Source organism: Salminus brasiliensis, chromosome 16, assembly GCF_030463535.1.
Source record: "Salminus brasiliensis chromosome 16, fSalBra1.hap2, whole genome shotgun sequence".
Lineage (NCBI taxonomy): Eukaryota > Metazoa > Chordata > Actinopteri > Characiformes > Bryconidae > Salminus > Salminus brasiliensis.
The window spans coordinates 6,451,433-6,463,244 of record NC_132893.1 but is presented as its reverse complement, the minus strand read 5'-3'; the positions used below and the strand labels follow the sequence as shown (position 1 = coordinate 6,463,244).

At 40.3% G+C, this 11,812-nt stretch overlaps 1 protein-coding gene across 1 annotated transcript; it reads left to right on the top strand.

The window, feature by feature from the left end:
• The first annotated feature begins 488 nt into the window (after nt 1-488).
• LOC140536587 (glycolipid transfer protein-like) lies at nt 489-11,260 on the top strand. The gene is made up of 5 exons (XM_072658477.1): nt 489-667; nt 3,442-3,500; nt 3,611-3,744; nt 4,247-4,397; nt 7,348-11,260. The coding sequence occupies exons 1-5, from the start codon at nt 565-567 to the stop codon at nt 7,528-7,530; spliced, it is 630 nt and encodes a 209-aa protein (XP_072514578.1). The 5' UTR covers nt 489-564; the 3' UTR covers nt 7,531-11,260.
• Nucleotides 11,261-11,812: the final 552 nt, after the last annotated feature.

The following is an 11,812-nucleotide window of genomic DNA, read 5'->3' as shown; positions in this document are numbered from 1 at the left end:
GCTTGTATTGTTTACCTTACCTTGTATGTAAGTAAGTAGTTTTCTGCATGAGTCCTGGCACAGGGCTGTTGCTGCTGTTTTTCTATAACTGCCTATACTGTTCCTACTAACCTCCCTGCAATGATGGTGCTGGGGATGAGGTGGGGTGGTGATCCTCTTAAAATCAAAAACTCAAAAATATTAAATTTTGAATAAAATTATTTTTTTAATTAATTTTTTATTGAGTTTTATATAAAATAACGTTAATATGACGTTTTAATTTTCGAAACTATTCATGTAAATAAATAATAATCAACACTAATCAATACGAAAGCTCTCCGTCCTCGACTAAACACGCCCCTCTCATTTGTATAAGTCGCGTCTATTGGATATCTTTAAACGCGCACCCCTAACTCGTCCCTCCCATTGGCTCAATAAATAAACACTTGTTGAATATTCCACTCGGGGCTCCGCCCACCTTCTCTCGCTCCTCTCCGGGCAACAGTGCCCGCTGTTCCGGGTTGTACCGTGTTGCTGTTGACGCTCTTCACAGTTTCTCCTCAGGCTTCATCTCCTGCTTTTAGGATGGCTCTTCTGCTGGACCACCAGTTCGTGCAGCTGCCGAACACCAACGAAGTTGCCACGAAAGCGTTTCTGGACTCGGTGTCCCATCTACCGCCTTTCTTCGGTGAGTAACGTTACGCGTTAGCCGGAGACAGAGACAGCGCCTCTTCATCTAGCTAGGACTGTAGGTCTAAGGCTTGTCCCCCATGGACCACCCCAGCCTCATTAAAGTGATCTACAGCTGAGCTAGGTTCTCCATGGAGGAACACCTACTGGGGTCCTGTTTTTATGAAGCTCCCATTAAGCTTTCTTATCACGATCAGGTCCTTCTAATGTTGCTTATTTGCATACATAATGGGGGCCAAGGACCTCCCAGAGTTCCCAGTGGTGGTGGTGGTGGTGGTGGTGTCCTAATATTAAACTAGGGGTTATTAAATATTCAGTAGAGAACACTGGGCTCACTGCCCTAATTAGACCAACTTTGTTGGATGTTCTTGACCCCTGTGACCTAGAAGGCGGAGTGGCCAAGAAGGCCACTCCGCCTTCTAGGTCACAGGGGTCAAGAACATCCAACAAAGTTGGTTGGATTTACCCTGGCCAGCTGCTGAGATCTTTGTCTGTGTGTAAAAAAGGCTTGGACAAATGATACCAGCACTTTTCATTCAGTTTAATACAGTTCCAAGTAGTTTTGGTGTGGGTTGGTGTAGTGGGTTGGCATAGTGGATAACACCACCAATTTTCTGATGGTAGATTGGGGTTCAATTCTCTGGCTGGGCAAGTATACCATGCTATACCAATAGGAGTGCTTGGGCAAGGTCTCCTAACATCTACATTCGCCTACCTGTGTAACTTCATTCAAATGTAAGTTAAATGCCATAAATGTAAATATAGTCTGAATCAGACAGCATTTCCAAAAATCTACTGACTACAATGATGGAGAGGAAATAGCACTGTAACTAGGGATGCACCGATACCACTTTCTTTCTTTCCGATTCCGACATTGATACCGATATCAACTCTGACTTAAATACTTGATTGATGGCTATAAATCCTGATTGACAAAAGTATTCACTCACCCATCGAAATTATTGATTGATTGTTCCAATCAATTCCATGGCCACAGGTGTATAAAACCAAGCACCTAGGCATGCAGACTGCTTCTTCAAACATTTGTGAATGAATGGGTCGCTCTCAGGAGCTCAGTGGATTCCAGCATGGTACCGTGATGGGATGCCACCTGTGCAACAAGTCCAGACGTAAAATTGCTTTGCTACTAAATATGAGGCACATTGTGTGCAGAGGTCGCCAACTTTCTGCTGAGTCTTTCGCCACAGATCTCCAAACTTCATGTGGCCTTCAGGTTAGCTGAAGAACAGTGTGTAGAGAGCTTTATAGAATGAGTTTCTATGGCCGAGCAGCCGCATCCAAACCTTACATCACCAAGCGCAATGCAAAGCATCGGATGCAGCGGTGTAAAGCATGCCGCCACTGGACAGTGTAAAGTTTGGTGGAGGGGGGATTATGGTGTGCGGTTGTTTTTCAGTAGTTGGGTTCGGCCCTTTAGGTTCAATGAAAGGAATTCTTAATGCTTCAGAATACCAAGAGATTTTGCTTAATTTCATGCTCCCAACTTTGTGGGAACAGTTTGGGGATGGTCCCTTCCTGTTCCAACATGACTGAGCACCAATGCACAAAGCAAGGTCCATAAAGACATGGATAAGCGAGTTTGGTGTAGAAGAACCTGACTGGCCTGAACCTTAACCCGGTAGAATACCTTTGGGATGAATTAAAGCGGAGACTGCGAGCCAGGCCTTCTCGTTCAACATCAGTGTCTGACCTCACAAATTTTGGAAGAATGGTCAAAATTTCCCATAAAGACACTCCTAGACCCTGTGGAAAGCCTTCCCAGAAGAGTTGAAGCTGGTATAGCTGCAACGGGTGGCCCGACATCATATTAAACCCTATGAATTAAGAATGGGATGTTACTCAAGTTCATATGCGTGCTAAGGCAGGCGAGCGAATACTTTTGGCAATATAGTGTGTTTATAGTGTTACACTTTTTATAGGTTGTACTTGTTTATATCTTATCCCAAATACGATGTAGTAAGCTTGAAAAAACAGCATTTACTGGTTGAGTAACTGCACATTTGAAAAGTTTCAGAGCTATTAAAAATAAAAACAATTGCCACAATGCATAAACACATGCAAAGAGGGAAACATGATCTTGCTAAGCTCGACCAAACAGTTTTTAACTGTTGTTTAAAATTCATTCCAGTTTAGAAACTAAAAGTGCAGAAATGTATGCAGCAATTTCACATTCAGGTATGCGTCTCTGTGTAAAAAGGTAGCTTAGGGCAGCTTTTAGACCTGCTTTGCAGTCTAGCCAGTCCCCTGGAACAGCGTTAGAGTTAAATCCACTGACTTTGATGGATGACGTCGACAGATTTAATTATTTCATAGTGTCCATCCGTGAAATAAATAAATAAAAATAAATTGTTAAATCAATGTTTCAATTATGTAAATTAAACAAATAGTCAAATAATAACAATGCATGTACGATGAGATGGATTGCATGCAATAATTGAATCTTCTATTTCAACATTTTAAACATGTAAACAATGAATACATTATCTTGTTAATGTTTTAGTTATTCATTATTTATATATTATTTTAATAAAAATCCCTTCATTCTTATAAACCATCAAGCAGTTTTTTTATATTAAAATGTTTTTTTATTTTATATATAAAATATATTTATATATGAATGAGTATCCGTTTTTAAATTAAAAACATATACAAAAAGAAAAAAAAGAATTAATTAGAGGTTCTGAATGTCGTTTTGATTTGTTTTTAGGTTAATGTCCCAGCTCTACTTTAACATCATTGTCTTTTTGACAGACTGCCTCGGTTCCAAGGTTTTCGCTCCTATCAAAGCTGACATCAATGGAAACATCACAGTAAGTCTGAACTCCAAATGTAACCCTGCCTCATTTTTTTTATTTGTGAAACCCCCCAACACATATGGACTCATGTGCACGCTCTCTGGACTGCTTCTTATTCTTTCAAGAAAATCAGAGCTGTTTATGATTCCGACCCCGCCAAGTACGAGACCCTCCAGAAGATTCTGGAGGCCGAGAAGGTCATCTACGGGTCAGAGTGGCCGAAAGCAGGGGCCACGCTGGCTCTCATGTGGTTAAAAAGGTGAGACAGTACAAGGTAGTGCCGCACAAATACAGTACTGTGTAAAGTTCTTCTCAGTGAGTAGTTTCAGAGGTTGTCATGTAGAGCTGGACGAGATACCTGCCCTTATTCATCAAAGTTGAGGAATTTAGGTAACGGTAAGTAAGGATATTAGGAGTTTATCCTGCTTTTGGGGCAGTAACTATCTCTCGTTTCATTTTGGAGGAGCATTGCTGTGAGGATTTGTTAGGATACGTTAGTGAGGTCAGGATGCTGGATGCTGGAAATTCCACTGCTCCACAGGTCAATGCTGGGCGGTTTTATACCCCTCTAGCCCACGCCTGGCACTAGATGCCAACAGGTTCATGTTTATCTGCTTTGCAGAGCAGAAAACGGGTGACGTTGGCTTAACATGGTTCAGTTAAAGCAATCCCAGTTAAGCTGAATGACGCTGAAATAGAGCAAAGATAGGCTGTTCATAAAAAAAAACCTTATTACTGATTTTGCCTGTCATCTTCTTCAGAGGTCTACGCTTCATTCAGATCCTGCTGCAAAGCCTGGCAGATGGAGAGCGGGACGAAAACAGTCCCAACCTCATCCGCGTCAACATCACCAAGGCCTACGATCAAGCCCTCAAGAAGTATCATGGCTGGATAGTTCAGAAGGTTTTCAAGGTGGGTGCTAAGAAGTAAGGGAGAGATTATGCTGCTGTACCCATTTATTTCTCCAGTGTTGATCCTCTCCAACCCAATGTCCACTGTCTGAATCTGTCTACTCTTTTTAAAATGCCCTCATTGAATTGTCGTCACCGTTTTTTTTTCTTGGAGGAGTCCCTGATGAAATTCCTCAGATGACCCTTTGAAGGGCAGAGAGATTGAGTTAGCTTAACTTTACCTTTTCCCACAGTTAACTTGTGAAACAGTGAAAAACTGTAGAGATAACAAGTATACATTGGGGCCCCGGGTGGCGCAACAGTCTAAATGTTGCCTTAATGGAGTCCCAGAGAGCATAACTGGCCTAAGTTTCTTTAGGTGAGGTTCCCTCTCCCCTCTATTACTCTGTGCAACACTAGCCAGCACAGCACTGGCTTCTGTTAGCTGAAATAACAGAACTGGCACTTAACACTTTCCTTTAAGCTAATGTTGCATTAGTTGAAATATGTGGTTATCTGGCTTCATGTGACATGGAGCAAGCAAATGCTGGCCTTCGCCCTCCTCAAGTGGTGGCATAAAAAGTGTACAGATGTACTAAAGCAATAAAATTAAATTCTATGTTGAGTTTTATGTTGCCGATTGCTCCATCTGTATATATCAAAAACCACATGAATTTAGTAGACCAAGCTGGAAAACCTACCAAGGAGTGCTACCCTGGTAAATATATCAGAATTATATTCAGAAATATATACATTTTTCTGATGCTTATAAATGGTCATAGCATTAAAGGGGAACTGTACACAGTGGTAGTGAAAGTTGCACACTTGCGACTTAACCCGGCCCACACACAACAACCATTCAAATCTGGGAATCTTATTAGAAAAGTGAAATCAATTCTGCATAACCTATGATTTCCCCTAGGTGTCAGTATTTCCCCATTATCTCCCAAAGTATATGTACACCATCTCCAGAGTCTGGAGTCCTGAGTATACAGAGAGTACCATGACCCACCATAAGCCACCCAGTGAAGACCAGAACCAGCTGTGGTCTGAGCCATGGGCATCTGTGGCGTTTCTGGGATTTGAACTCAAGTTCCTGGCACAGGCCGCAACCTTCATAGGCCACTGCGCCGCTCGGGTTATGTTATTAAATAAGCATAATGGAGAGGAGCCGGAGGTGGTGGGATGCACAGGCTGAGTAATTGTATTAGGCCTATTCCAGGAAATATAGTCAGGACAGGCAGTCAGGGTTAAACACCAATAAACCCATAAACATAGCTCAAATCTCAGGCAGTGAACAGCAGACGGCTGAAAAACACAACAAAGAAAACAAGTTCTGGGTCCAGTTACAATCCCAAATGCAGCTTTAATTCATTAATGTCTCAATGTGTGTATCGTCGCTGTCACACAAAAACCTTGTATGTCCTTTTCACTTTTTGAGATAATGTAAATCTAACAGTCGTTTTACATGCTGTGTCAGAATTTCAAAATAAATGAATCAATAGAAATGCTCCCAAATGACCTGGAATAAAATCTTTTCACATTGACTTCTATTGGAAGTTAGAAAGGGTTATTTTTCTTCTCCTGTAAAGTTGCCTTTTGGAGATACAATGTTTTAGTCCTAAGGTGGGTGGCATTACGGTTATACTGTATACTGTGGTATTTAAAAATGCTGACTAAGCCTATTCCCCCATGTGCCTTTAAGGAAGCCACAGCGTGGGGAGGCTGTGGGAGCTCACTGATTGGTGAAAAAAAAAGATGGAGGGGGGGGCAGTATACTAAATGTGCCCGAAAATAGTGGAAAACACTCCCAAGGCCATTCACTCGACTCAGATATGAGGCTTAATCATCTAAACTTGTGAGATTCGATGCCAGTTAGCTGGAACACAGTCTGTGCTGTGGTGTTTGATAGCCAGCTACGAGTCCAAACACAATTTAATCTGTCTGTTTTTGCTTAGCTCTGTTACTCTCAACACCGCTCCCTCAACTTTGCCCTCTCAGACTCGTGTTTAATGGTCAACACAGATGGTGTCGGTAGCTTAACAGCAGCTGCTCTAGGCTGTCTGATACCCGGTGGAGCTGAAGTCGGGCTAGCTAAACAAACACTAGCTTAGCAAGTGGGCTACAGATCCAACACCACGGGGGAAAATGTCAATCTCGGCCATTCATTAGTGTCGAATTAATGAGATTTCAGTCAGTCAGCGAGATTCTTATCCTGCTAACTAAACTAAGGCTAACCAGCTTCTCTCGCTTGCTTCAGAGCAGTTGAACCTTTTCAACTGTCTGCAGACTGCTGGTTTAACATGTATTGAATGATTCATTTAAAAGTGAATCATTGTTCATAGTGCATAGTGTTCACCTGCAGATTACTGAACTATATTTGATAATTTATCAGTTTAAAAATAACGCAGGATGAGAGTGTACAGAAGCCACATAAACGTAGAATCTGTGCTGCTTGTAAAAGTCATGCTAATCTACCTCCTGTATACCTTGCTGATATTTAGAGATGGTATGATCATATAAAAATGGCTATCGCCCAACCCTAATATACACTCCAAGGGGATAGGTTGTATAAAGAACCCAGCATGTCCCTAATAGTGTACAGTATTACCTAGGGCACAGCTGTTCTATAATATTCTGGTGTGCAGCTTTGCCTCCCTCAGCCTCGTAGGTTTAACAGGATTCACAATTGTTTTATTGCTTTCACATTTCCATTAATCAATTTCCTCTCACTACACTGCTCAGCATGCATTGCACAATCCCTGCATTGCTCATTCAATTCCAACTGTTAGCGTAGCTACTTTTCTGTGCATTGATAAGACCAACCAAGCTTTAGTGGAACTCTCACTCTCTTAACTCTGATAATCCATTTGAAGTAAACACAAAATCATGCAGGGTCAGGACACCTCCAGGGCCAGGGTTGGGAATCACTGTTCTAAAGGCCATTTAAACCCATTCTTTCTCTCCTTCAGGCGGCGCTTCTCGCTGCGCCATACAGGTCAGACTTCCTGAAGGCCCTATCCAAAGGTCAGGAGGTTGCAGAGGAGGACTGCCTGGCAAACGTTCAACAGTTCTTGGTGAACTTTACCGCCACTGTGGACACCATCTATGAGATGTACACAGTCATGAATGCTGAGTTGGACTACACAGTGTGAACTGGTGTGCCTGGTGTGTGTGTGTGTGTGTGTGTGTGTGTGTGTGTGTGTGTGTGTGTGTGTGTGTGTGTGTGTGTGTGTGTGTGTGTGGATTGGGGTTGAGCTCCAGTGTGCCTTTCTCAGGTCAGACAGCATTCCCTTCCTCCTCCATGAAACAAATTTCAGGTGTCATTTCATTATTTAGTTGGTGTTATTTTCAGTGGACTAATCTTCGTCTTAGCAGGAACTATTCACAGACCTAAAGCGGATTACTGTCACTTATGCCTTGCAGACTGAGAAGTCCTATGAGCCATCAGTGGTGTGAAGGTAGGGGTGGGTAATATGACTGCATTCAGTACTGTGCAAAAGTCAAAGAACCACCCGTCATTTACCTAACTTTCAGTTGAAACGGTCATTGAGTAATTGAGTAATTCATTTATCAGGAGATTTTATTTCTGAAGACGAGGAAGAGGATAATCCTCGTAAGCAAAGTCAAAGAAAAATATACAGAACCTTGTAGACCACCATAACTGCTCCCGTCAACGTGTACAGCTGTCAATGAGGGACGCTCAAAGTAACATTTGTAGTCATGCCAGTGGTGTAAAAGTGAATTGCTCTCCAGAACTGTAGGGGAAGCCCAGGATAGCCCAAAAAATACTAATTCTCACATAATGCTGCTTTAAGTACTGACTAACCCGCCAGCACTGCAGTGGGCTTTCTCAGTATGTCCCGCATCAGTGGCCTTGGCCTAAAATAACATGATAAACTTCCAAAGTGGCGCAGATGCTGTAATCCACATCAAATTAAAAGTAGAATTTTCCATCCATTACTTGCTTCCATGAAACCGAATGGAACTACTACCTGTAACTAGTGAATGCCCACCTCTGCATATGTTCTACAAGATGTTCATAAGGTGTTGTGAAATTTTACTTTTGTTGTATCGCCCACCCCTAAGTAATATTTTGCCTCAATGACTGTATCATACATTGTGTTCATTTATTAGAATTTGCCTTAAAAAAATTTTAGTCATATGCGAAATATACAAAACACTTAGGAGCCCAGTCCTTTTTTGTGTAATCTGCTGCTCAGCAGCAGTTTGGTTTTAGCCCATATTTAACACATCTGATGCACTTCAAATGACACATGGCATACTAACTAATCTATTTTTGATCTACCTGATCTATATTACTCAGAATATGCAACTTTTCATAAAAGAAATGTAGTTAAACAGCAAATACTAGCTAATTGCTAGCGAATTTTAAAGGGCTCATATCCAGGAAAACCATATTTTCAAGTTTTATGTGGTATGTAAGTGCTGTTAAAAATTCAGAATGTACCACTGGCCCTATACGCAAACTAATCTAACAAAACGACCCATTTCATTTTTTGTAATAATGTCATAAAACCATTGCATTATGATATTTATCCACTTTAGTTTAGCCTGCAGCAGCTTAACTCTGCTCATTGATGCTACAGTTGCTCAAGGCTGATGAAGTTGATCAAGACTGCTTTTTGAATGAGGCACAATACTGAGCCAGTCAGAACAGAATTTGCTATATATATATTTTTTTTATTAAAATATTGTTATATTTACCTAGATTTATATATATATATATATATATATATATATATATATATATATATATATATATATATAGCAACATTAAAGCCTTAATAACAGAAAGAGCTGGTTTAATTCGGAAGGATAAAGAGAGTTCGATGAGGCACTGATTGTTTTTGGTACATAAACTCACATAAGTTTTATCAGTGAACTTCAGAACTGATCTGAATTGGTATAAAACAGTGAGTTTTATAGTATAATAAACATTTTCAGTCTACAGTGTGACTCTCACAGAGGTGCTTCTGAAGACCAGTTCAATTAGATTAGGCCTAAAACTACAGTTCCTAGAGTCAATAATGCACAGGCGTTTCATTTCAAGCCTTCATGAAGAGCTTCTCTACATATAGTGGACACTGTCCTGCAGGAGAACTTACAAGTGAACAGAGTTGCCGGTTTATTAGAGACTCCTACCTTTATCCATTTAATCAGAAACGCCTACACTCTTAAAAAATAAAGGTGCTGCAAAGGGTTCTTCTAAGGGTTTTACAAAAACTGAACATGATGAAGAGCTAGATGATCTTGTGTCCGTGTTTCTAATAAAGTGGACAGTCTGTGCACACATAGTGTGTAAAAATTTTATCAGTGCTGTGCTCAGAATGGTCCACCACCTAAATACGGATGCACAAATTCTGACAATATGACATCTATATTTTTGATATCATTTCAAACTGATATTTAATGATGTATTTATTGAACTCCAGATGAAGAAATTGACCAGGGGTGCCCAAATTTTAAACACCACTGTATGTAATAGATGTACACTGTATCACTGTATCTAATAAACATCTCTAGTGTAAATGTGTATAAAATAAACAAACAAACAAACAAACAAATAAATAAATAAAGTGCCTGCTCACAGCAATCCGCCACTTCCCGCATCTATCGTACTGTTACTGAACATATCCTTCATGGCCCAGAACTTGCTGCTCAGGCCTGCTGGTGACTGTTTTCATATAAATCTAATCTTAGTAACATGAAAACTACGTTTTCAGTCTATAGTGTGAGTCTCACAGAGGTGCTTCTGAAGACCAGTTCAGTTAGACTAGGCCTAACTACGTTTTCATGACATGACTGGGTGGCCGAGCGTGAGATTATGTGTGAGGGCATATTTATTCAGCTCCCGGGGTGCACAGCCTACTGTTTATTGTGTATATTATGCAACAGTGAACGTGATAAGAACATTAGGCTGAAGATGCTAGGTACCATTAGGTGGAAGAGGGACCTGTCAGCTAATGTAGAGCTTTATGAGTATGAAATAATGTTACATTTCTAAGACTGACCGTGTGTCTGATCTGCAGTTCAGTCTTCAACATGGCATTGGTGAACCGTGCCTGTTAGAGCCAGGCCTAATGTCAAAATTCAATACAATAATGCTCATTTCTGCTAGCCCCTATGGCATTATAGTAGTTTATCAGCGCTAAGCTAACGGCAATGCACTGGAACGTTCTTTTGGCTGTTCTAGATTAAACACGGACATTTGATTATAAAAGTCATTTCCTGTTTGATTTGAAGCCTGAAGCATATAATTGACCTTGTGTTTAGCAGTGCTATGATAACTGTTTTTGTGTCTCTGCTGTGAACTGACTGAATAGCCTGGTTTTTCTAATAGATACATATGTAGGACATCATCTTTGCTCCCTCTGGAAATCAGAATGTGATTGGTTAGTTTTCTCTGTCAGTTAAAAATTATGCTGGTGGCTAATTCTGACCATTCTGACATATGGTCTTCAGTTCTGCTCTTGAAGTCCTGACCATTTGGAGAGCTCACATGGCTTTTTATCTACTTACACCACTGGAAAAAAATACTTACATTGGACAATTTTCCATTGTACACATGTAACCCTTTTGCTTCCAAGCTAAACTGAATAGTTATATAAAATATTCACTGTTTTATACAAGCATCTTGAATAAATATGAACCGCAATTACAGATGTGTCTTTCAGTTTCCAGAAATCATCTCTGAAGGCCTGAAAATACATGTCCTTTGCTCTAGCATTCTCTAAAACTGAATTTTATTTATTATGTCATATATATGAGCTATATTGACCTGTTCTCATATTTGTTGTATTGATATACAGATTTATACATTTTTGCCATTAAAACAAAGAGGTCTAAGAGACTGACATAAAATGTGTGGGCTACATTTCTTGTTCCATTAGAGCTTTCCCGTAGCTGCTGGTGCAGAGCGGTTATCAATACTGTCAGTAATGCTTTATGTTACTGCTTAGGGTTTCATTGCTCAGTATTGATATTTACATTGATCTGCAAATGTGAAGCCAGCTGCAGTCTGCAGTTCGGACACTGGAGGGAGCCAGTTAGCTGTTCTCTGTAGATATCTGCGTCAATAACTGACTGGATGCAATAGGCTGTCACCTAGTGGAAATACTATTATTTATTTATTTATTTATTTATTTATTATATATGACCATATAATTGCAAGACTAGGAAAGTCTGATTAGACTGATTAGACCTGATTATAACACTTAAGCACCTGTAATTAACTGACATTTCACATGAACATGCTTTATTCCAATTTAAGCACAATGAAACAGTTTAATTAACTTTTATCAACATTTCACAGCACTTTCCCTTTACCTAAATAAGCCAATAAAAACACAGGTTTGACCTACGTCACATGCTACACAAACACAAGTCTTCGGTGTTGGATGGATGTGAGTTTCT

Bases quoted from the DNA above. Each gene is read 5' to 3' on its own strand.
- LOC140536587 (XM_072658477.1), top strand. From the start codon at position 565: ATGGCTCTTCTGCTGGACCACCAGTTCGTGCAGCTGCCGAACACCAAC. The intron at 3,501-3,610 runs GTAAGTCTGAAC...TATTCTTTCAAG, and splicing joins ACATCAATGGAAACATCACA to AAAATCAGAGCTGTTTATGA. The intron at 4,398-7,347 runs GTGGGTGCTAAG...TCTCTCCTTCAG, and splicing joins TAGTTCAGAAGGTTTTCAAG to GCGGCGCTTCTCGCTGCGCC.